The sequence below is a fragment of the Danio aesculapii genome, chromosome 18 (assembly GCF_903798145.1).
Source record: "Danio aesculapii chromosome 18, fDanAes4.1, whole genome shotgun sequence".
Classification (NCBI taxonomy): domain Eukaryota; kingdom Metazoa; phylum Chordata; class Actinopteri; order Cypriniformes; family Danionidae; genus Danio; species Danio aesculapii.
This window is the reverse complement of record NC_079452.1, coordinates 53,314,237-53,341,795: the sequence shown is the minus strand read 5'-3', so window position 1 is coordinate 53,341,795 and position 27,559 is coordinate 53,314,237. Positions and strand designations below refer to the sequence as shown.

Here is a 27,559-nt window from a genome sequence, read left to right as displayed (position 1 = left end):
AAGGAATACAATCAAATTATCGACTATCTCTGGGTTTGGCTGTATGGACAAACTCAAAATATAGATATTTTTTGTCCACTTGTGATTAAATTGGCAAAGACACATCATAGTATCAGATGTAAATGAGACTTGATGAGATATTGAATATAAATGAGAGATATTGATGGTCATACACATCTACACTGTTAAAAAAGTTGACTCCATTTAAAATTTTGCAATAATTTGCTGCATAGCCTTTTTTGAGTTGGCTCAACTTTTAACTCAAGTACTGCATTTGACTTCAGTTGAGTCAACTAAAAAAGCTCTCCAGCAAGTTGCCTTATAATTTTAAGTTGAGTAATTTTTTTGCTGTATAACAATAACTTTCACTGTTCTTTGCCACCCAGACTCATTGAAAATACATGCCTCAACCAACCTTTTTGTTAATTGTAAAATACGTTGCTTCGGATATATTTGGTTGCACATTTCAGATGACAAATCCACTAGAGAGCGATGTCTACATTTTTGTGAATCTGAAATACGTTACGCATCATTCTTTACATGAGAAGGAGGGGCTTGTCATACATCAGCAAACCACTGATCTAAACCAATAGGTTTTAAAAGCAAACATAGAAGAAAAGTGCACTGAGACCACATAGATTTACCTTGATTGTACATTGCTTTTATTTCTTACTTACGAACTATGCTTTACCAGCATCAAACCTGAGTGCTCTGCATCACAATTTTAACACAGTACACACCTGAAAAGCTGTCCATATGGAGATAGACAGGTGAAGCAATTGTATTTGGTTACAAATCATAGACCCTGTTTTGTGGTATTTATTTGGTTTTGTGGAAGGAACAGCACAAAGTAATCCTTTATTCATCAATTCGTTTATTCATTTATTTATTTGTTTTTTCATTTTGGCTCAGCTGCCAAAATCGACCTCCGCAGACTACAGTGAATGGTCAGGATGGCTGAATGAATCACTGGCACTACCCTTCCTACACTTCAAGAACTGTATACTGTATACTGTATACTGAGTATAAGGGCTCACAAAATCCCTCTGGACCCCTCACACCCAGCACACTCCCTTCTTTCCTCAAGCCATCTCATGAACAGTGAAATATCCCCCTACTGTCCAATAAACATGTGCAATACTTTCTCATACACACTTGTACACAGCACCTTATAACAATATATAACTTATAACGTGTATATTTATAACAAATCTGTGCATACAATTCAACATCCAGAGGTTTTTGACTAATTGCATCTCTGTTTAATGTTTGTCATCTTTTCTCATATTTATTTTCGTGTAGTCACTTGTCACTTTATGTACACTGGAAGCTTCTGTAGCCAAAACAAATTCATTGTGTGTGGAAGCACACTTGGCTAAAACAGATTCTGATTCTGATCAATAATATGTCACCGTAAATATCCTTAGTGTGAAAAGACACAAAAGTTTTTGGCATTTATCTAGCGTTCATTTATCTAGAAACTGTAGTATTTGAGTATGCTTTTGCAGTTAGTAATGCCACGCCAGCAGAGGGAGCCCTCGCCCGACTACTGACTCAGCTCCGCTCCCTCTGCAGTCACTTCCTGTTTGTGTAGTATTTCAGTGAGAGCTCAGGCCATGCCTCTTGGCGAAGTATTGCCAGTCTACCTGCATTACCAAGCGTTTTCCAAGAGACTTTCATGACTGCCTGTCTGTGTATGACCCTGCCTGTCTTGATCAAGTACGTTATCTGTCTTTGCCCTCTTGCTCTGTTTTGGACTGTTTGTTGTTATACTGAACCTCTGCCTGCACTCTCACTACGTCGACTGGATTTGCCCCCGTGTTCGTTGACTGGATTGGACTGCTTATGTGTTGCCGACTTTCCGCCTGTTTACTCACTGATGTCTCTGCCTAAACCCTTTAATAAAACTTCTGCATATGGATTCTAATACTGTCTCAGACTCCACGTTACACAGTTTCGCAAAATGTAGGCTGAAGCACATATTTCTAATGAGTCTGTGTTGGATCTTTACAAATGCTTACATGTGAAGTATAATTGAATAAAACAAGGTATCTTAGGTGTTCTTATCAAATGCATACAGTAGTTAACTACTACCAAAATAAAACGATTCACATGGATGACGATTCACATTCACATGAAAATTATGACATTAATTAGTTCCCTCAAACCTGTAGGATGGTTTAAAAGACCATACTACAGTTTTGAGGGAACTAATTAATGTCATAATTTTCATTTTTAAGCAGACTATCCCTAAACTCTTATAAAAAAAGAATGAATAACAGCACTCACTCATATGGTATGACTTTGAATACAAGGTGGTCCAGCAGGGTGAGCTGCTCTGCGATCTCCAGAGCTGAATGATTCTCGAAAGACTCTGACTTTCCTCCTTCAGCCTACATAGTAAAACATTTAGTAAAATAATTTTGTAAATTTAGATAAAAGAATAATAATAAATAAATAAATATATATATATATATATATATATATATATATATATATATATATATATATATATATATATATATATATATATATATATTTCAGCACAGTTTATAACCTTTTGCAAATGTTAATAGCATTGTAAACCAAAACCAATACAATAATTTGGCACAAGATGTTTTGGATGAATACTATTGTTTGAAATTTGGCAATAAGATTTATTTATTAAAATTGTAACAGTAGAGATATACCTTAGGTTACAAAGATTATAGTACCAACAAACATATTACATTTCTTCAGCACCAGCTGAAAACTAATAGTGGTGGACGCAAAAATTACTGGAAAAAACACCTTTTGAAATGTATTAAAATTGCTCAAATACAGGCAGTCAAGGTGAGACATTTATAATCTTACAGACTCTTTGAAGAGTACTGTAAATAAACATTCTATTAAAGACGCAGTATGGAAGTTTGACAGTCAGTGGTTGAACTAGGTATTGCACTCCTGAATCAAAACAGATTGAGTGAGTTAAACAGTGTTCTATATACAAACAACGGCATGCGATTGAAGGAATATTTTCTACATTAAAAGGAATTTTTGTCCTAACCAACACCTTGAATTGATATATTAGACACAGCTTACATTTCTCGTAGGTGAACAACAGATAAATATTACAATGATCACCACAGGTAAACCTCATGTGCTTTATTCAGTGTTAAATGCTAGCAATGTGAGTTTCAATGCCATTTTACGAGACATTTGTTACCATACTACTGAAAGCAGCAGCAGATAGTTCACCTCAGATCTTGAAAATACAATAAACTGTTTGAAATTGAACTTTAGAACTAAATATGAGTGATTCAGCATCTAAATTTAATAATGTTAAAGAGGGTTAATATGGATTAAATAGATTATAAACCTTACCATTTTGTAAGTGAATGCATATTCTGTGCTTCTGAATGGCTGTATTTAAATTTCTGACATGTTTCGTCTGCTGCAAACAGCCAAATTGTTGGTCACTGCGTATCTCCTCATACAGCGTGATGTTAGGACACTCGGTTAGGCTACAATGTAACCTGCTCACCTAATGTTTATGCTCGTAATATTCATATCATTTCCTAATTAATAACTGGCATTGGGCAGGTTAAAATTACCAAAACAAAAGACATGCGTTCCGGCACGGAAAACACAATTTAAAAGAAGAATTTCTGACAGCATATCTGACAGTTTTTCAGATAAACAAGAATGTTCACTTAGCATGTTTCTTAAATATCTGCAAACATATTATGGTGTTTTTATGCTTTAGAAGAGTCAAAAACATACAGCACCTTTGCCGGCATCTGTGTATAGTTCTGTCTGCACATTATTTTTAGACATGATATTAATACCTTGATATTATCAAATACCAAAATATAAATCTCCTTGAAATTGGGAGCTTCCATCAGAACAATGAATCAAGAATTCGAATATCCAACTTCAGCATTGTTTTTCAGATAAACGGCATGTTCCTTAAATATCTGCTAACATATTATGGTGTTTTTATGCTTTAGAAGAGTCAAAAACTTACATACAGCACCTTTAAGAAATTACGAAGAAACAATGAAGTTCTGATTGTTTTGGCAGTGAGAAATGTTGAATATGCTGGAGGATGATCAAGAATCACCACACTCACCATCTGCAGCACCTCCTCCAGACAGATCTGATTGTCACCAGGATCCTCTTGCGTCAGTGTCCTATCAAAAAAAAAAAAGAGAATGCTTTCACAAACAAAGCCACTGGCTGAATTTCAATAATGGTCAACATTAATGGCAATGTTAGTAAAAGTGAGCAAAAAAAAGCTGTAAAAATAAAAGTGCTTTGTTTTTTTTTTTTTGATCTCCCATTCAGAACATTTAGTAAAATAGCAGTCCTTTGAAACAGCTGGAATAAGAAAGAAATGTCATAATCAAATACATTTTTCTCTAGTGTTCACTGGCAACAGAACTGGAAATTGCATAAGAGTTCAGCATATGAGGTAAAACAATTTCTAAATTATAATGATTATCTATCACAATTAGTATAACCAAATAATATTTTACAGTTCTGATGTGCAGGAAATATTTGGTACAGTAAGCCTTACATAACAATAATGAACCAATAAACTAGAAGAGTTACAAATCTACCTGGAAGATGTGGTCTGTTTATATTGTTTAAATGTACAGCGAGGAATATAGTTTAAGTGGCAAAGATTGTCCAATCATCACAGCTGGAAAATTGCAAAAATTAGTTACAATTTGTTCCAATTTGACTCCAGCGTATTCCGCATCTGTGTATACTGCTGAATCTTTAATGTTATGGGTCTATTTCTGTCTGCTGCATGGACCTTTTCTGTCTGGACATTAAATTTAGACATGATATCAGCATCTAAATATAATCAAATACCAAAAGATAAATCTCCTAGAAATGGGGAACTTCCATCAGAACAATGAATCAAAACAAACATCAAAATCAACACAAATACACCGTACTGTAGGTTACACTTTCTTTATTTTATGGTGTCCTTCTACAGATTAACTATTTGTTTAACTACCTGGTAACATTATTTATTTACAAGTCATAATTATATTATATACACATAATTGTAATTATATTAAGAACATAGAACTTGTGTGACAAGAACACCATAAAATAAAGTGCTGTTAAAATATATTGAATATAATATATTTGAAAATGTAATTTAAAATGTATATCATATATATACTCAAATATATCAAAAAGTAAAGTTCATATTAGTCCCCATGATCTAAAATCTATAAAAATTTCTGTATGAATGATGGTCTCTGATCTCTTTCCAGATTTTCTGCAATCTTATCAGGTATTATAGGAAAATACTTAGAGCTATTTATCCTTGAAAATGGAGTTTACTAGAAGTATTTGACAAAAATAGAGCCAATAAATATAGCCATTGTGTATTAGAGATAATACTTTTAATTGTTTCACTTAAATGAATGGTTACATATTTAGGAATTTCTTTGATGAAAAACTAGATAAACACAAATGTATTTTCATTTTCAGCTCTCTTTCCTTAAATTTCTAAAGCGTGCCAATAATTTTTTTCACAATTGCATATTAAGAAACGTTTATCAGCCAACACAAACACAGCAAAACAAGACAATACATTCATTCATTCATTTCCCTTCGGAAAATGTTCCAGCAGAATGAACCGCCAACTTACCAAGCATATGTTTTACACAGCAGATGCCCTTCCAGCTGCAACCCAGTACTGGGAAACATCCATACACTCATTCACACACATACACTATGGCCAATTTGGTTTATTCAATTCACCTATAGTGCATGTCTTTGGACTGTGGGGGACACACAACCGGAACACCCAGAGGAAACCCACACGAACACAGGGAGAACATGCAAACTTCATACAGAAACGCCAACTGACCCAGTCGGGGCTCGAACAAGTGACCTTCTTGTTGTGAGGTGACAGTGCTAAGGACTGAGCCACCTTGTCGACACAATACATCTCATTATTATTATTATTATTATTATTATTATTATTATTATTATTATTATTATTATTATTATTATTATTATATTTTTGAAATAAGCATTTGTCTAAAATTATGTAACCCAGAGTACATCTTGGTTAATGAATGTTACACTTGTATTGCAGCAAGCTTTTGTATTTTTTATTAACAGTTTAGTGTGTGAACCTTTTTTATCAAACTCCCTATGCAAATAAGCTTGCGAAGATACTCATTTATTGGTTTTAAATGTTACTGCCATGCCTCCGATACTGAAAGGATGTTTCTGATCAGAGCGCAGAGAGGGTGAATGAGAAATGGGGGAATAACTTTGACGGCATGTTAGATTTTTCCTCATGGACTTTACATAAAAAAAGATAGTTTGAGTTTGTACTCTGTGTGTTTTTTAGGACAGAAAATCACTTCAGGAGTGTGCTTGACTTTTTTTGTTCTTAGTATGAGTATTATAAGTGAGTTTTGTTTATTTTGATACATAGCACAGTACACAGACTCGCAATGTTGATGTTCAAACAAAAAAGTTTGTTAATTCGGTTAAAGAGAGAAGACGGAGGGACGGAAGACTAAAAGAGGAAAAAAAAAAAAGAGTGCGGCTATCTTGAATATATCGCAATTTTCGGCTGATTCTGTGGATCAACGGACAGCAGATTAGAGTTATCAGCAGCCAACATCAGCTAGAGTGAGTCCCGAGTGAGAGTCGGATGATCCGAGTAGAGTCAACTCCAGTTCTTGAGTCACAGGGCGGAAACTTTGACAGCCAGCAACATATCCATTGTATCTATCATCCCATACAAAAGCCCTGTTTACATCCTGGTTAAAGATATTGAGGTAACTCATATTATTTATTTGGCTCTGTGAAGAGGCCAGTTTTATGTTTTATTCAGCCGCAACGTACCCAAGCTACAATTCAGGCCTGCAATGGTGATGTTTATGTATGTTGGTTTTTGTGTGTATGTGTGGGCCCACAAGTAATTTGTTTAAAAGAGCTTGAATCTTAAAAGCAGGGATCGAACCGGTGATTTTTTTGTATGGGAGTCAGTTGCTCTAACAAGGAGGCTGAAGACCATGGCCTCTAGCGTCTGTGGCAAGAGCACATTTAGAGGTCAGAGGAGTGAGGTTTACCTTCATAGCACTTTGCTAGCTGGCCTCCGTTACAATTATTTAAAACCCAACATGTGATAATTTATCAGGTTACAGGCAGAGTATACTTGCCTTATGATGTTGGCAGCAGCCTTTCTTTCTTGGGTCAGAAGTTCAGGATCGTGCATCACCTCCTCCAGGAAGCTGATCACCTTCATCTTGAGCTCAGTGTTGGTTTCAAAGTCCTGCACACATAATACATGGGTTCTGATACACAAACGCAAGGCGCAGAACTTTTAAAGTGGACCTATCATGTTATGGAAGAGGTGAGCCAGAGCACAGTTCGATTTTTTTAAAAAGACCATTTTAATGTGGTCATGTCATTGGCCCATGAACATTTCCTGCTTGTTATCAACTATTTCATAACTGCAACAAGAGGACATTCATAACTTCATAACTTAATGTTAAAACAGCTGTACTAACATTCATTCCTTCATTCATTTTCTTTTCGCTTTAGTCCCTTTATTAATCTGGGGTCGCCACAGCAGAATGAACCGCCAATTTATCCAGCATATGTTTTACGCAGCGGATGCCCTTCCAGCTGCAACCAATCTCTGGGAAACATCCATACACACTTATACTCTACAGACAATTTAGCCTACCCAATTCATCTGTACTGCATGGCTTTGGACTGTGGGAGAACCCGGAGCACCCGGAGGAAACCAACGAGAACGCAGGGGGAACATGCAAACTCCACACAGAAATGCCAAGTGACCCAGCCGAGGCTCGAACCAACGACCTTCTTGCTGTGTGGCAACAGCACTGCCTACTGCGCCACTGCGTCCCCCTGTCATAACATTATTTATCAATATGTGGCTCTTTTTGGATTCTCGGAAGCTATAGAAATTAAAACTGTAAAACAGGATATACATTGGGACCATTGTTTTTGTTTACATCCCTCAAAATGGTATATATGTCTAACCCTAGTATATAAAAACATTAACCTAATATTAGTAAATATAAGGGTTAGGGTTATTAGGGTTAATATTATTGTTGTTGGGGTTTACTTCAGATTCTAGAGCAGTGGTAGGGAACCTATGGCACGCGAGCCACATATGGTTCTTCAACCAAAAATACTTGGCTCTTCTTCGGTCTCCCTTTAAAAATATTTTAGATTAAAAAATGAACAATTATTATAATAACAATAATATATGTTCTTTAAAACTAGCAAAAATTATTGCCGCATACTTTATTTTGAATTATTTGATGTAACTGTGTAATTTTTTTATTATAGCAAAATAATTATAGTTTATTTTAAATATAATTTAAAATAATTAATAATATAATTTGTTGCTTTTCAAGTTTATTTACCAGTATTTTTACCTTTCCTCATTTATAGACTCAACATGTGATGCTTCATAATTGATTATTTTTGAGATTCATGTGCATGAACATAAATAAAGGTTTTGTTTAAACCTGTATCATGTATAGTAGTAGTATGTATTGGGGTGCAAATATGCGTATGAATACCCCAATGGCCCTTTAAAAAATGCATTGCCTAAAAATTTCAGAAATGGCTCTTTGCTGAGAAAAGGTTCCCGATCCCTGTTCTAGAGAGTATTTGATTGGTCAGAATTTTGATGAGAAGCTAAAGTGAACAGTGATGTCCTGAAAATGATTGGTCCATTTGGAGGAAATGAGAAACTACTTTTTTTTAAATTCGTTTTTTGGCATTTTTGCCTTTATTATGAAAAGACAATATATACAGTACTAAAGGAAAGCAAAGTTGGAGAGAGAAAGGGTGATTTGATTGGAAAAGGTCTGAAAGTATCACGGTTGTTTTATAGGTCAGGGCACTGCTATTGGTGCTGAAACTGCAATATTTGAATGTTTGTATTTTCGAAATACTAAATGTCTCATTATTTTAAAGCACATTAGTTAATCTTATGGACTAAGTTATAAGTTATAAGACTTATGTATTGTTACTGTCACCCAAAAAACTTCAAATTTCCTATATATAGCTTTCACATAATGTATACATAATTTATAAAGGTAGATATTAGAAGTATAAAGTGTTAAATTTCGACCCTGATACAGTTCTGTTTGGTCAAGTCTTGTATTAGTATATGATTATACATTGCACTCAATCTCACCTGCGAGTGTTTGGACACCCAGTGCCTGAGGACATTGAGGACTCTGTTAGTTGCTGCTCTTCGAATCACAAACTCCTTATCTCCGTTCCTCTGATCTGTAGGGAACCCTGATAGCCAATCAAAATTCACATTAATTCCTTTTCTGCCAGGCAACAAATACCCACAGCCTATGGGAGTTTGAAACAGCTTGCTGAATCTTACCTGTGCTTGCCAGAGACATGCGGCGGTACTTCTCCTTGGTTGGCGTGCCCTCGTTGGCACCTGCAGTGGCGATAGCGAAGGCAGAAGCGGCAGACAAGGCGCTACGGTTGTTATCCAGCTCCCGGCAGGATGACATCACCATGCCATTATTGTAGGAGAACAGAGAGAATTCTGCTCAAAAACAAGCAGTACAAACATGTTAAATGAACATTCGGTGCATAATTTCAGAGAGATACTGTACAGAATTAGGGACTGTATACTGTAAGGACAATAACTATTATGATCATGATATTTTTAATGATTATTTTTAATTTTTAATCATTCAAAAACAATATCTGAATCCACACCATAGATATAACAGTTATGACACGGTAGAACAATATTGTTGTGATCACTCTTAAAATGAACGATAAAACATTGAAAGCCAATCAGAATCCATCTGGCTTTTAAAAGAGTAAGCATTTAAAGCAGCAGGCAGCAAATCTGTAATGCACAAATATCAAAAACAAAATAATAATGTGCGCTGATTATGAATTTATATGTTTATATTTACATGATTATTCTATTCATATGTATATAAATAAATACAGTGTAAGTCAGAATTATTAGCCCCCTTGAATAATTAGCCCCCTGCTTATTTTTTTCCACCAATTTCTGTTTAACGAAGAAAAGATTTTTTCAACACATTTCTAAACATAACAGTTTTAATAACTCATTTTTAATAACTGATTTATTTTATCATAAACCATGTATAATGATGGTTTGTTCTGTAGACTATCGAAAAAATATATAGCTTAAATGGGCTAATTATATTGACCTTAAGATATATATTTTTTAAATTGTTAAACTGCTTTTATTTTAGCCTAAATAAAACAAATAAGACAAAAAAGACTCCAGAAGAAAAAATATTATCAGTCATACTGTGAAAATTTCCTTGCTTTCCTTGAAATGTTTAAAAAAAAATAATAATAATAAAAATAAAAAGCAAAGGGGGTTTAATAATTTTGACTTCAACTGTAGTATATTATTTATAAATATGTTATAGTTATTATTCTTGGTGTGAATGGCCCTTTATACAGGTACTCCAAACTAAATCTGAGATTTGAACAAATTTTATATCTGTATTCTTCAAGGGGTAAGACTGAAATTAGATATTAATATACAAAAACAGCATCCCAGTTTTGGTACATTGAAATAAATCCATTTGGCGTAGAAACTGTTTTTTTTCCGAAATTGCTAGCAAATTTCACAATGAACATTGGCAATTTACAAATATAGATGTGAACATTTGAAAAAAAAAATATGATTCCAGTTTAGCAGTTTATAAATAAAGTTTAAATACTATTAACTATTTTAATTTACCCTTATAACATTGTCTCTTTATTGACTCAGAAGAGATACATAAAGATTTTTATATATATATGAAAAATATTAAAGCATAGTTGTTTTTTTAGCCACTGTTTACTAGGATATAAGTTATAACCAAAAAAAAAGAAAAAAAGTGAAGAAGAAAAGAGGTAAATTCATTATAGAACATATTTAGATGTCAAAAGCTTTTGGAACTAAATTGTGTTGGTAAACATGAATAGTTATTACTGTATATAAAGTATGTATATGTTTCAGCATGATACATGTATTACTTTTTTCACCTACTGTATTCTGAACGTTTATGCAGGTTAAATTAATTTATTTGTTTCTAAACTTTTCTCATTAATAATTATGTTGTTGTGACTAGAAGGTCATCTGCCAAAAAATACATATGCCAGAGTAATTGGCGGTTCATTCTGCTGTGGTGAACCCTGATATATCAGTGACTAAGCTGGATAGTGAGGGCGTAACTATGTCGTAAATTAATAAATTAATAAAATCCATTCATTCCAATTTGGTTAATTCTGGTAGTTCTCAGATTATAAGATTTTAGAAATGTCATAAAAAATATATTTTTATTATTATTAAATTGTGTATCAATTTGTAAGATGGAATTCATTCACTCATTTTCTTTTCGATTGAGTCCCTTTATCAAACTGGGGTCGCCACAGTGGAATGAACCGCCAACTTATCCAGCATATGTTTTACACAGCAGATGCCCTTTCATCCACAATCCATCACTGGGAAACACCCATACACTCTCATTCACACACACACACTACGGACAATTTAGCTTACCCAATTCAGCTATACTGCATGTCTTTGGACTTGTGGGGGAAACGGGAGCACCCACAGGAAACCCACGCCAACACGGAGAGAGCATGCAAACTCCACACAGAAACGCCAATTGACCCAAACCAGTGACCTTCTTGCTCTGAGGCGATCCTGCTACCCAATGCGGCACCGTGTCGCCCGCTTTGGAATTTAAATTTCAATTTGTTTTTTAAAAATGCAGTATTAAATTTTTTTGTACTCTTAAGTGTTTAAAATGTGCACTATAATTAAAACGTAATAAATGCAACACACTTAAAACTGTCATTTGCCCCTAACCACAGACTAAATGGGCCATGAAAAGATTAAGGAAATGTGAAGTTACTGCGTTTCAGAGTTCTTTGCCTTTAAGGTTCCAGCAGGTGTAAAATAAGACAAGATGGACTCATGCAGAAATAATGGAGGCAGTGACATTATCTCCACAATGGATAATTCTCCCATGATGACATATGAAAATGTCACAAACATCCATTGCATCTAACGACTGTTAAAAAAAAGAAAAAGAAAAAAAAAACACTACCCAGATGGTCTGCGTCTGTCAGCAGGACCAAAATAAACACTTATTTCCATACTGTTAGATTTGTACTTGTAAGCACTTTCCCCAAGCTAATGCATCATGTTATGCTATGAAAAACTTCTTTTAGCAGCGAAATGCTGCAATGATGTAGTGCACAGAAGCATCCAGCAGGTGGCGGTGCAAAACATAAAATCACAGACTGCGTCTTCATCAAGACAATAGGCTAGGCTCTGCTTCTCAAGATGGTTGAGACTAAAAATAGCTCATGATTTCACTAAGATGTATGTCTCAAATACACTCTCAGAGAATCGCAAAAGCAGCATTATAAAGGAAACAAGCTTGATGTTGTGCGTGTCAGGACAGATTTAGGAAGGAAAATGCTTTGTTCTATTATGCTTGATAGAAAGACTGCATCACAAAAAATGAAACAATTCAGTCATTGTTGACCTCTGAACCTGCATTTAGTTTATTTTTAAAGGCAAAGAGACATTATTGTGTCAGAGAATCGACCGCCCAAACAAACCAGGGGTGGCAGAGAGAATACATGCTAATGGTTGCTATGGCACAAGTTTTCCAAACACCTACTCACGCCTCCTTTGGCGTTTCCCTGAGCTTGTTTTTTTTTAAACCTACAGAATTAATGAGATTTTGCATGAATCGTGTCTTGCGAGGTTTCCATCTCTGTCCAAAGAACCACTTTGTTCATGTGGATCACAACAGCACCTCACGCACATTAACATTTTACATATAGCTGTGCTTGGATCGTTGATTTAAACCAGAGCTATTCAGTTAGTTTGTCATGGGGGCCAGTTCATGAAAAGCATCCCAAACAAAGGGCCGGAGACATATGACTTGCAATATGAGAGAGGACACAACTGCATATAAGAGCCCATGTGTTGCATTTTTGCTCCTTAAGACACCCACGTTGGCTTTTTTTCTACATAAGAATGTTAATATTTTGTATTTGAAACTACATAATATCAGTGCATTGTACAATGTGGCTTTTTAAACAAACATTCAAATGTTGTATTTCAAAGCACAACAAAAGCAGTGCATTGCTTCAGTAGGCTTCTTCTTCATCCAGACACATTCATGTTATGTTTTGAACTGCATAACAATTATGGATGCAACCATTATGGATTTTGGTTGTACGATTATAGTCTGAAGAATATTCATGGTTTCACGGTTATCACGTCTAATTTAAATTAAAGCTTTATCTTTATATTAATTTATATGAAAGCCCTGATTTAAACTCTCAGCCTACTGAAACAGCTAGTCTGCCATTTTGAGCCATTGATAAATGCAACATTTGGCTGGTCTGAAGGGTGCAGGTGGCTTGTCAGCGTGAGATGCAGGTGCTCTGGTTTTCATGTCAGTGAGCGATAACAACATGGCAGGGAAGTCTAGGACAGAGTGTCTTCTACCTGAGGAGTTTTTGCATTTGACGTTTTTGGGAGTGGTGGGTGATTTGGTGGGCGACACTTCAGCCTCTGCCTCATCACTCTGGATCTGGTCGTTATCGCTTTCCTCTCTCACTGAATTGTCTAGAAAAAAAAATCATCCAAATACATAATATACCAAACAAATGAAACACAAACTCACCACTTTATGAAAGTTTTAAATCAAGACATCATTGTTCTAGCAAAGAGTACCTGGACTGTTACTGTCAACTATACCTACATTCATTTAAAAACTTTATTTCAACATTTAATTATAATAAACTGAAAGTTGTGTTTGTTATTGTGTAGTGTAGTGGATCTGAGCTAAAGTGAGCAAACAATTAACAATATTTTTATTAACTGTTGTGTCAAACTTAAGACCTTTTAAGACCTTTTTAAGACCATTTTAAATTAAATTTCAGATATATACAGGACTTCATAATTATATATTATATTATATTATATTATATTATTTTATATTATATTATATTATATTATATTATATTATATTATATTATATTATATTATATTATATTATATTATTTTATATTATATTATATTATATTATATTATATTATATATTATATTATATTATATTATATTATTTTATATTATATTATATTATATTATATTATATTATATTATATTATATTATATTATATTATATTATATTATATTATATTATATTATTTTATATTATATTATATTATATTATATTATATTATATTATATTATATCAAATTATATTATATAGAAGTATATATAGTATATATAACTATGAAGTTATTTCTTAGCCACAAGTTTTAAACAAACTGTAAAAACAAGCAAACCCAAGTTGTATGCATACACATTTCACATACAAATCTTTGAAAACTGTAATAAACTAAACCTCTGTCTGTCCAGGTCAGTGTCCTTACCATATACGGACTATACACAACTTTTAAATAAGCGTTCTTGCAAGAGCGGTAATTAAACCATATTGCTTAATAGAGTTATAAATAGAGTTTTGTTAAAAGTTCTATTGAGATTGATTGCTGGAGATTGGATGCACGTTGGCCCGTTCTTTTACGGACAAAGGGAAATTAAAACCTGTTTACAATTATTTAAGACCTACTAGTCAAAATGTTTGTGAATTTAAGACTATTTAAGGCCTAAAATTTAGTTATTGAAATTTAAGACATTTTAGGACCTTGCGGACGCCCTGTAAATGTAATACTCTTTGTTAGTCAATGTGCATTAATCCATCCACATACATCACTGATGTCCAACCCAGGCTCATTCTGAAAACGTACCACTATATACATTTATAGAGAGCACCAAATAAGTCACAGGAGTTACATTTTGCAGTTTTTGTTTTCGCAAATGCACCAGAAGCCGATGTACATGCTTTTTGAGATCTCAAATTTCCCTTGTGAGTGCTACTCACGGCTGCTGTTCTCACGTAAATATACATAAATATCTATAAATATCTCACGCCTGCTGTTCTCATGTACATATTATTACAGTGTTTTCTCATCTGCAAAACATCTATTAGACATACATTTTTGAATGTTTAATACACTGTAAAAAGTGATTAATTGATTTTACTTAAAAAATTAGAGTAATCCACTTGCTTTATAAATAATCGCTTTTGACAGTGTAGATGTTTAGAATATGTCTATTTGATGTTTGTGTTTACATCAGTGCTCTAGGTCTTGTTTTCTGAGTTCAGATTAGACAGATTAAACTTAACAACTGATTTTAATACGTTATGTTTGTCTTAAAGTAAAAAAAATACAGAAAATTTAGTGAACACACCTTGTTTGCAGAGGGAAATCTCATCGGCCTTGTCCGTCTTGCCCTCTCCCTCGTCGGGGATCTTGCTGGTGATGGGACTGGACACATAGAGCTTGTTGATGTCCAGAGTGGTCTTGCTGAAGGGGGACATTGTGGAGTACATGCTTGCATAGCCATTGGAGGAACAGCTAAGGGCTGCCAGATCCAGAGCCTTCCCCCCGGTGATGATGGGGATGTTGAGGGACAGTTTGCGACGCCGATTAGGGGATGAAGTTTTGTTGATGGCCAGTGGCGGTGGAGACGAGAACTTGCGGCTGGCACGAGGTGACTTGGGAGGCTCTCCATAGAGGAGCTTGTTGTTCTGGCTGCTCGCAAAAAACAGCTCCAGGGATCTAAGTGTGAAAAAGAGCAGGATAGGGAGTCAACTTAATGATCCTGTTGTCTTTATTTAAACCCTCAGTCTGGAGGCAGTCAGACATGAACATGCGATTTCAGATAAGAAATTTCAATTTACTTTTTGAATTTTTTTACATTTAACTATTCTACGAATATACTTAATTAAATCACAGTAAAATCATTTATAGCCTTAAAAATATATCAGTAAATGCTGTTCTATTAAACTTTTTGTTCTTCAAAGGATCCTGACAAACAATTTCAACTAAAAAATTTCACTGTTTCACATACAGTTGAAGTCAATTAGCCCCCCTTTTAATTTTTTTTCTTTTTTAAATAATTCCCAAATGATGTCTAACAGAGCAAGAAAATTTTCACAGTATGGCTGATAATATTTTTTCTTCTGAAGAAAGTCTTGTTTGTTTTATTTTGGCTAAAATAAAAGCAGTTTTTGATAAAAAAGAAAAAAAAAAAACATTTTAAGGTCAACCATTTATTAGCCCCTTTAAGCTATTTTTTTTTTCGATAGTCTACAGAACAAACCATCGTTATACAATAACTTGCCTAATTACCCTATCCTGCCTAGTTAACCTAATTAACCTACTTAAGCCTTTAAATGTCACTTTAAGCTGTAAAGAAGTGTCTTGAAAAATATCTAGTAAAATATTATTTATTGTCATCATGGCAAAGATAAAATAAATCAGTTATTAGAAATTAGTTATTAAAATTAATATGTTTAGAAATGTGTTGAAAAAATCTTCTCTCCATTAAACAGAAATTGGGGGAAAAAATAAACAGGGGGCTAATAATTCAGGGGGCTAATAATTCTGACTTACACTGTAAATCATCTATGTTGACCCAACACAAATTGATTTAATTAATGTAACACTTTTAACAAATTTATGTGGATTGAACATAAAAAAATAAGTTGTCCCAATGAAATCTCAAGAATTGTTGTTTCAGCTCATTTTTATTAAGTAATTTTAACGAGCAAAAATATATATTTTTTTAAATGTAGGCATCACAACGGTTTTTATCTCAGACAATAATTAGAAATATATCCTAAACCACAAATTAGCCTATTAGAACAATTGATTGGGGTGATGAAGCTGAAAATTCAGCTTTGCCATCACAGGCATCATTTAATAAAAAAAAATAAAAAAAGTAAATACAAATTGCAATAATATTTAACTATATTAAATATATTACTGTTTATATTAGTGTATTAGCTTTATATTACACTGTAAAAAAACAAGTAATTTGAACGTTTTTCAAGTTGGATTTTTTTACAATAAAATAAGTAAAAATGTCTGTACAATTACATTTAACACGTTTAATATTCTTCATTAAGTTAAAAAGATTAGTTTTGTGAGTAAAACTTGGCAAGTTCACCCAAAAAAGCTTCTGCCAACTTGTTACTTTAAGTTGAGTTCTCAGAGATCTCACTTGAAAAAATAAAGGTTGCAGTATTTGCAGTACTAACGCTAACAACAATGGCAAAAATAATTGTGACACCAATAATACCATTAATGTCATTATTATTATTAACAATAACAACAACTACTACTACTACTACTACTGCAGTAATGCTAACATAATTTGAATTATTACTCATTTGTAATTTTTTTATCTTTAACTTTTTTATTAATTTGTATTTAACTGTTTTCCTAATAAAATAAAAAATGAAAATTCAAATGACTAAAAAGGTCAAATAATAAATCGAACTTTCAAAACAACTACCCAAATGATAACTCAATCGCTCAAATGATCAAATATTAAACCAAAATGAATTCTCAAATAATGCATTTGATATTTAAAAATGCATTTGATATTTAATTTTTATGAACTCAGTAAAATCATGTAATAATTAAATGACATATCAAATGCTTAAACTTTACTTCAAACGGAGGAACCAGTTTCATGATTAAACACACACAGCTGGAAGCTCATGATAGACTGATCACTAAGACTGTAAAGAGACACCTCACTCACACAGACTCTTTGCTGAGTCTTGTTTTTCCCTATGAAGCATTATAAAGCATTTCCCTGTTTGTCCTGCAATGTTTTGATCCTTGTCTTGTTTACAGTTATTGGAAATAAGGATTATGTTTTTTTTGTTCACTCAACTTCATGCATTCCAGTTCTGCACACAAAAAATGTTCAGTTGGCACAACTTAAAAAGTTTTGTTACAAAGTAGTTCTCCAGAAAATAAAAATCTTATGGTAACCCACGTAAATGTTTTTTGTATTACTAACAAATAATTTGAGGTCAGTGCAGCTGATGTTTTTAGAAGTTGAGTAAACAAGAAAAAGCTAAAAGAAATAGGGAAATGTTTTGTTGTTGTTGTTGTTGTTGTTGTTGTTGTTGTTGTACTGGCTTAATTTTTTACAGTGTAGATTGTTTATTTTACTATTAAATATTATTTATTTTATACTAATATTTATTAAACTACTGTTTTATTTTATTCACAAATATCAAACAAAAATAATTTTTAACATAAACAAATAAACATGTGTATTTAATGTTTATTTTACATGCATTTCAACACACTCCCTAGCACTCTTTTGCAGGCCCTAGGTCGCAATTATGAAAACCCCTTGTCAACTACAATGACAATGTGACTTTACGTGACTAAATGATCCACACAGACAAATACATTTTCAATTTTAATCAAAGCTCACATTCAATAAATGCCTTTTTTATTTTGTGGTTGAAGCTAACTGACAGACCAATTGCAACCTATTCAAAAAACATTGATTATTTTCCCTCCACCATCACCACAGTCCTAAAAATAACACAATTCACCTCTAAATCAGCACAAATTTAGAAAACCACCACAAGCCATCACCACTAGCAATAACAACATCAGTTACGTGTTTGCCTCTGATTGCAGCTCATGATTTTGCTCATAATGGCTTCCCGATACTCAGGCTACATGAGGCTCTGACAGAGAAAAGCGTCTCTGTGGAGCAAAAACAGCCTACTCTTCACATCTCTCTATAAGGCTGAAGAGCATTGCAGAGAAGCTTTCCCACACATCGAGCCATCGAGCCACCCCTACACGTCACACAGGCACAGAAATAGCCCCTCTTATGACAGTCTGGGTGAGCGTTGGAGCGGCGGCAGGGCAGCGGCGCGGGGGAGATGCAGTCTGCCCAGGGGAGAGTGGGCGCTGCTGGCTGTGGGTGTGTGGGAGGTCCCCGGCTTTTACCCATGTGCCTGGATCTCCGTCTCTGGAGCCAAAAGGAGGAGGAGATGCGGAGAGCAAGACGAAAATATAACGTGTGCACGCAAGAGAGAAAGAGAGAGAGGCTGTAAAACGTGCACACTAAATATTTCATCCTGCAGATGCGGCACGGGTGGAGGGTGGGGTCCTGCAGCAGGCGACAGAGCCCCGCTGAGATGCTTCAGTCAGGCGGGCGCGCAGGCCATGAAGCAGGGCCCAATTACTGCCGTTTCCAGCAGAACACACACATACATAGAGCTGGGTGACATGCATTAGTGTGACCCCTTGCAAGCCTTTAGCAACTCCAACACGTCACACTGCCTTCCCCTTTGGCTTTCTCTGTATCTCACTGTCTTTTCTCTTCTTTTATCCCATGTGCATGCAGACGTTCGCTCGATTTCGATATAGGGTAACAAACATTGGTGTGACTTCCCTGCTGTCTCATTCTCTAATATGAAAACACATATATACTGTAATACTGCTGAACTAAGAGCGATTCTGTGTTTCCTGTACTGTATATGCACGTGCCAAAGTCCATCAAAACACATCCAGACAAAGCTGAGAATTTAGGGTGGAAATTAGCAGAGCCCTCATGATATGATACTTGTGTCCAGTGTTTGGTAAGTTACTAAAAAAAGTAATAGATTACTAATGACTACTGCTGGAAAATTGTAATCTGATTACATTACGAATTACTTCATGTAAAAAGTAATCAGATTACTAATTACTTTACTTTGAAGTTACTTTTAAAACATATAAAATATACCTATAAATATCCAAAATAAACGGCAGCTTTTTCAGTTGTTTAATATTCACTGAAAAACATTACAATGGGTTGATCACAGCAGCTTGACATTTTCAAAAGACTTAAAGAGTTCGCCCAAAACTTAAAATTCTCTCATCATTCATTTGTTCCAAACCAGTTTTTTTTTAATGACATTTTTTTAGACATGATGAAAAATGGATACCTGTAACCATTGACATTCATAGTATGCAAAAGCACTGCAGTGTTTGGGTGTTCTGTGTTTGTCTGAGGTAATTAGTCTACCGAAATGTGTATATTCCATACAAAGCATGAAGCTGATCGGTCAGTTCTTGTCATGTGAGTTGTTTTCAACCGGTGTGCCTGGAAAATTTGAGTACGCGCTATATGCTCTCCAAATATGTGTGCGCAAGCCGCATGCCTCCATTCGAAATAACATACTTGCGCACAGAAAAGACACAGTTTGTGAATGGCCCCATAAGCAGCTACACTTCTCTTCATATTAAAAAGATAGCTTAAATCACTCCTGATCCTGTACAAAAATTCAATTTAGCCTGTTTAGGCTGAGTTGGAGCGCCGTGTTTTTGGGTGCCGGTGTCCTCCTTGGTGACGAGTATTGTCATAGAATGCTTTCTGTTCAAGTGCTTGAACAAGTTGCTGGTCCAGTTAAAAGCAGTCGAAAGTTCTTAGAGACTGGACATAGACTGCATTTCACAGCGATATTTTAGTTTTTACGTTCAATGAAATCAAAGTAATGTCTGTATTTTCACTTGAAGAACCAACCACTCTTGTCAGCAGCCATTTCAGCTCGCGTTCTCCAGCAATTTAAAAGCACATGCTATTAACTGACATTGCAGTGGAAAACATGATTTAAAAGAAGCATTTTTTTCTTCTTAAAACTATATTTGTAATGTAAGTAATGCAATTACATTGACTTTAGTAACTGTAATCAAATTACACAAATTTAAAATGCAATCTGCTACATTACTGTGCTCCCCAAAAATGTAATTAGAATAGAGTAATGCATTACTGTGCAACTCGTTACACCCAACTCTGCTTGTGTCACAATACAATATAATTATGGTTTGAAATATATTGGGATATTCTGTAAAATATTGCACTTTATTTCCAACTTCAAATGCACTGCAATTATGTTTCTGCATTGTAAAATGTTATTGACAAGCAGGCTAACACTTTAATCAAAACCTGCCATAAATGCGGTATACCTTTTTGTGATTTCACCGCCTTTTTTTTTACTAACTTGCTGCATCCCGAAAAAGGTGACCCTGCTTAAAAAAGCAAAGCAAAGCAAAGCAAAACAAAAAAAGCAAAGCAAAGCAAAAAAAGCAAAGCAAAGCAAAACAAAAAAAGCAAAGCAAAGCAAAGCAAAGCAAAGCAAAGCAAAGCAAAGCAAAACAAAACAAAACAAAACAAAACAAAACAAAACAAAACAAAACAATACAAAACCATCATTTAGTGGACGTTAAAGATATTGGTTTAATTCAACTTTACTGTTGTGGAGATGTAAACAAACTATATTGGTTTCTATTGTAGCTGAGGATTTGAGGATTTGAGGATGTTAACCCTGTAAAACTGGTGCTCTGGATAGCATTTTTCAGTTCAAAAGCCATTAGAAACCAAAATCAATTTGGTAGAGCAAATTATTCTATTTTGAGTTCAAAATGAGAGAGATTACACTTTCAGATTAAGCCAACAACATTCTTCTGCTGCACTGTTTTCACACTCTGATGAGTCTGCAAAAATAAGACTCATCGTTTACAACAAAAAACACAACTTTACGGTCTTTGCAAATATGTTCTTTGGATCTCAGACTTACTATTTACTTTTTCCTAAGACTCTAATGACATAATTATGTTCTTTAGACTATGACCGCAAGGTTTGTCTCATGATTTAACATCACAAGGCACATGTAAAAAGAAGTACACAAATGTGAAGGTTTTGAAGTTATCTCTATGTCACATGTACTGTACAGAAACATGACTGACTATAAAGTGCGTCAAAGACCATATAAAATTAAACATATTTAACCATAATTTAACCCCACAATACATAATCTAGTTAAAATATCTTTGCTAAATGCCATAAACAATAACTAACATGGAGTGCAGGGATAATCATCAAGATGAAGTAGTGAAACTTTCTCTCAAGATGTCATTCATTTATTACACATGTGTAGGATCACACCCCAACACATAAATCCTTGTTATACTCTAACAAAGATGCGCAGTCTAAATTTTTGCCATTGACGCACAACATAAAACTGCACAAACTCTCTGAAAGAGGTGAAAACTCTCAACAGCGCACAGCTCCACATCCCACACTCTCTTCACTTTCACGAGTTATACTGCATGTAACGGAGCACTGTCATTGGCTCTCATCTCATGTGCACTCAGGTTGTGTAGGAGCGCATCATCAGCATCACATACACACAGTTCTTCAGTTACCAATGCTGCCTTTTTCATATAAATGCCATCCGATGATTTATGCCATAATGATTTAGTAGGAAGAGCGGGGACAAAAGTACCATTTCTCCTATTTTTAAAAGTAAATTTTTTTGGACAGAAATATATTTTTGCTGTGGTTACCATAGGTTACTCAGGTCTAGTCCATCAATATCGACTGGTATTTTGTACAAATGTTAGATAACTTCAATATAATTTCACTTTTAACTTAAATTGCACATTGTTACTTTTGTTAGGGATAAAAGTAACACAAGGGTGGGTCAAAAGTAACACAACATGTGCTAGAATTACTGGCTTAATCTTGTTTATTTTAAATACAGTATATCTAATTATGGCCTTATCAAACAATATTTTGTCCTTTATCTTAAAAATAATAAATTACATTTTTATTTTAAATTTCAGTTCCATCAAATGGAAAAAAAAATAAAGCCAACAATACAAAATTGTATTATTTAGAATATTTTCGTATTATTATTGGCAATATGCAATCATTTTATAAAATATCACTTAAAACACTGCAAAAAAGTAAAGTAGGGCTATAAGCAGTGGGACATTAATAACAATGCTGTTTTCGTTCCCACAGGAACTATTGCCATTTAAACCTACTTTTAAATGTACTTTTTAAAACAAACAAAAAAATACTTCATTTACTTTTAAAACTCAGACATTGCAAACTTAAGGATGTGTTATTTCACTAATTAACCTGACTGATCATTACCGTGACACATGAAAAGAAAAACACAACTTGTTTTAAGGAAAAAAGTACAGCTACCATAATTTACTTTAAAAAAATCATTTTGGACCTAACCGTGTAATATTGGCAGCTCCGTCAAAGGTTGTATGCTGAATCAGCTGTTATAGCCTGGAAAGTAAATGTTGTCAGGGCTCTGAGAAAATCGCTTTGTTACTTTCGTCCTGCGTTACTTTCATCCCCGCTCTATCCTATTGTCAGTGGTGGAAAGAGTACTGAAAAATCATTCATTCATTCATTTTCTTTTCGGCTTAGTCACTTTAATAATCTGGGGTCGCTATACAGCAGAATGAACCACCAACTTGTCCAGCATTTGTTTTATGCAGCGGATGCCCTTCCAGCTGCAACCCATCACTGTGAAACACATACACAACAGACAATTTAGCCTACCCAATTCACCTGTACCGCATGTCTTTGGACTATGGGTGAAACCGGAGCACCTGGAGCACCCACTACCTACTTCGCCACTCTGTTGCCCTGAAAAATCATGCTCAAGTAAAAGTACCATTCCTTGCCCAAAATTGTAGTGCAAGTAGAGTAAAAGTATCTGTTGTAAATATTACTTAAAGTAGAAGTAAAAAGTAGCCCTTTTAAAAGTACTCAAGAGTAGTGAGTATTGAGCATTATGATGTGAACGGCTCATATGTTTACATGCAATTTGTGCACGGATGTGTAAACGTAACATTCTGTAGTGCATTAGTAATAGTTTAAGTGCATTTGGTGGTTTCAGTCCTCATACAGTAAACATCCATCTTCTCGTCAGTGACATGCAGTCTATAAAGTCTCACGATCATTGCTTGTAAAGATTTACAACATCTTCTTGCACACTTTTAATGCTTCCAAATGGTTTGGTGCATTTATGAAGCGCCATTGTCTTGCAGTTGTTCAGTATGATGCGATTTACTTTCTATGAGTGATTTGATGAAACAAGAATCACAAGACTGATAAATCAACATTAGCCAATCCCCAGAGACAAGAAAAAATAAAGTGGTGACTGCAGGTTGAAGGAAAGTAGTGGAGTAAAAGTACCAATACTACACTAAAAATGTAGTCAAGGGAAAGCAAAAAGTACACATTTTTAAAACTATTTAGTCAATTACAATTCCTGATAAAAAACCTCAATTACAGTAATTTGAGAATTTGTAATTTGTTACTTTACACCACTGCCTATTGCTACATATTGCAATACTATTCTGTACTGATATTTTCTCCCACCCCAACTGACAACTAAAGATGGAAAATGATGCATTGAATGCATGGAATTAGTCAGGTTGGCATTGGAAACTACATTTTTTTTTTTGCTTAGATTTTGGACAATTGTTTAAAACTGCTTCAAAATGTAATTGTGTTTTCATAATTTATGTTACTCCACAGGCAATAATAATTAAATATTTAAATAAAGTCTTATAAATCTCACCATTTTTCTCAGAAAACATATTTCTAAGGTGCTGTTGACTTTGGATGTTGGTAACAACCAAAGAAATACACATATAAAAAGAAAACAAACCTAATTAGTTTACAAATTAAGTTATGCATAAAATGAAATGACACAGGAAAAACGTATTGAACACATGAAGAAAGGGAGGTGTAGAAAGGCAGTGAAAACCCAGACAGCAGCTGAAAACCCAGACAGCAGAGTAGTTATTCTGCAACCCTCTGCCCTTTGGCATTATTAATTGAATATTAGCTACTTCAGTCTGACATCTACAATACCAGGATGATGAAGATGAAACCAGTGTGGACACTTTAGCCTAACAATGATCCAAAACACAGTCAAGGAAACTCTCAAATGCTTTCAAAGAAAGAAAATCAAGCTGTAGAATGGCCTGGCCAATCACCTGACTTGAATCGAACAAAAAATACAAAATAAAGATCAGTTTGGATAGACGAAACTCACAGAATCATCAAGATTTTAACACTCTGTTGAAGTCTGTGAAAAAAATCCCACCTGAGCAATGGATGTGACTTCATTCTCCATATGAGAGTTGTCTATATAATTTAAGAGTTGTATACATGCAGACTTTTTTATGACTATGGATGTCACTGGTTACCAGTTTCCAACATTCTTCAAAATATCTTCTTTTGTGTTCAACAGTAAAAAGCAACTCATAAATATTTGTAACCACATGAAGGTGAGTAAATTGTGAGTAAATGTTCATTTTTGGACTGAAGTGTCTATTTCATCAATATTCTCGACTGCAGACTGCACTGAATATGCACTGTGATCTGCATTGCAAACTATTTGCAGTCAGCATCTCTGTGCAGAGATGTCAAGCAAATCAGATTCTCCCATTTGCCACAATAACCTCGGTGATCTCTTCTCTGTTCTGGACAAAAGAAAAGAACAGACATGTGTCTCACCGGGCTGGTATGGCGCTGATGGGCCTCTTGTAAATGGTGATGAGCTTGTCGAGAACGACGTCAGCACTGGTGAACACGCGGTAGGAGTGCAGGAAGGTGTTGAGGAAGTCGATGGAGAGGAAGCGCAGGTCGGTCAGCCTCTCCAGCAGACGCTCCACACTGGCATAGCGGATCTGCAACACCTTGCACGAGTTCATCATCTTACTGAAGCGGATGTCTACGTCATCACAGTACAGACTGGCATCAGACCTAAATAGGTGATGCAAGTAATTAGATGTGATGTAATAATTAACAAAGAAACACTTTTATAATCAAAACCCAAACAGAATATATGTAACCCCTAACAAAAAGGTTAATTAGTTAATAAATACAACTGATTGACAGTTAAGAGCCGGTTCATTAAATGATAATAACACATCATGCAACTTCTGATTTTATTATTGCTTTAGTAAATGCAATTGATTTAACATAAATGGAGATTTAGAAATGGTTTAGATGGGTTTTTCGTTGTTAGTTTACGATGAAGTTAAGTGTTAAGTAATGAATAAACTGCAAATAAAAATCTTACTTGGATTTTTGTCTTGTTTCTTGTCCAAACTTCTAAAAATTCCTAAATGGAGAAGCATTTTCCAGACAAACAAACCAATCTTGTTTTTCCTTTTGATTTAAGATTATTTTGCTTACCCCACTGGCAGATTATTTTGCTTGTTTTATGGAAAAACCCATTTAATTTTGACATACTATTTCTCAAAACAAGACAATATGTTTTGCTTGTCTCGAAAATGCTTCTAGATTTAACAATTTTTTTGACATTTGGAGTAGAAACAAGACAAACAAATTAAATAATTAAGCATTTTAATTGAAATAGGTAAATGTAAAGTAAAATATCTGTTAAAAATACATGCATGCTGTAGCTGTAGATGCCAAAATTAAGTGAGTTTTTCCCTAAAACAAGCAAAATAATCTGACAATGAGATAAGCTTTTTAAAAAATTTCCTAATAATTCCTTAAGATTATTTTGCTTGATTGGCAGGAGTATTTTGCTTGTTTTAAGGAACAACTCACGTAATTTTAGGATAATATTTCTTAAAACAAGTTTGCTTGTTTAGAAAATGCTTCATGATTTGGGAATTTTTAGATATTTGGCTTAGAAAAAAGACAACAATTTAAGTAAGAAATGCATTTTAATTGGAATAGATAAATGTAAAGTAAAATATCTGTTAAAAATGCAAACATACAGATGTTTATGTAAAATTACATATACTCCGATTACATACACACTACTTACAATATATTTAAAAAATATGTCCACCCCTATTATCTACACACAGTGGATAATACAGTATATTTTTAGAACTGACCAATGAAAAAGCTCTTTAGTGATAGACTATAATAATCAAGTAAAAAAATTAATACATAAAAAATAATTATAACTTTAATGTAAAACAAATAAAGAACGTAAAATATATTGCTAATAAATAAATAACACATTTAGATTTTCATTTTACAGAAACTCACTGCTTTTATAAATCTTTACAGACATTTCCATGTTTAAAAACTTCCAGTAACTATCAGTGTATGAAGAAACACTTACTTGATCATCTGTGGCACAGTGACTTTAGAGTTCTCCTCAAAGGCGTTCATCATCAGCCCATTACAGCGAATATTATCTATGCACTGCAGAGAGAAAAAAAAAGAGCATAAGGAGAGTATTTGAAGCGCAGCAGGTGAGTAAAAGGCAAAGGTCTTGCCCCGGGACAGTGTGGATCACTCAGTATTATCTGATGTGAGTAGACGTGCCTGGCTGATGTCACTGGTCCAGGCTGACTTCTCTTGCCGCGAGGAGGCCACCAGGATGAAGGTGAATGACTGGCTGTCTTTGGGCTCTACCACAATCTTAAAATCCAGGTGCTCCATGTCCTGACCGCTCTTGTCTGTTTTGGCTGAGGAGAAGAAGAAAACCTAGTGATCCTCTGGAAAACAAATCTAGTGGAAGTCTGTGGTGATTAGATTTGTGGTTGGGCCCACTTCCGTAACATGTCAATGTCAGTGGTAAATGGTCCTTCTGGAATGTGGGTGGGTACAGAGGTTTTCTATCTGTGGCCAAATGTCAGATCTCATTGGCATTTAATGTTGAGCTATTGTAATTTTTATGAATAGGTGATATTAAATGTTTAATGGATTCACTTAAATGTTTTGGGAAAGAATTAATTCCTTTATTTAGCAAAAATGCATTAACAT

General features: G+C 34.4%; 1 protein-coding gene across 1 annotated transcript in view; it reads right to left on the bottom strand.

Moving 5' to 3' along the window:
- Positions 1-27,559, bottom strand: part of rasgrf1 (Ras protein specific guanine nucleotide releasing factor 1) — an 87,663-nt gene that overhangs the window by 5,967 nt on the left and 54,137 nt on the right. The window contains exons 12-21 of the mRNA XM_056478787.1: positions 27,119-27,261; positions 26,913-26,995; positions 25,319-25,567; positions 15,362-15,732; positions 13,550-13,669; positions 9,410-9,580; positions 9,209-9,315; positions 7,188-7,300; positions 4,112-4,172; positions 2,290-2,393 (exon numbers count right to left, since the gene is read on the bottom strand). Of these exons, the coding sequence (XP_056334762.1) occupies positions 2,290-2,393; positions 4,112-4,172; positions 7,188-7,300; positions 9,209-9,315; positions 9,410-9,580; positions 13,550-13,669; positions 15,362-15,732; positions 25,319-25,567; positions 26,913-26,995; positions 27,119-27,261 (1,522 nt within the window). The remainder of the gene's footprint in view (positions 1-2,289; positions 2,394-4,111; positions 4,173-7,187; positions 7,301-9,208; positions 9,316-9,409; positions 9,581-13,549; positions 13,670-15,361; positions 15,733-25,318; positions 25,568-26,912; positions 26,996-27,118; positions 27,262-27,559) is intronic.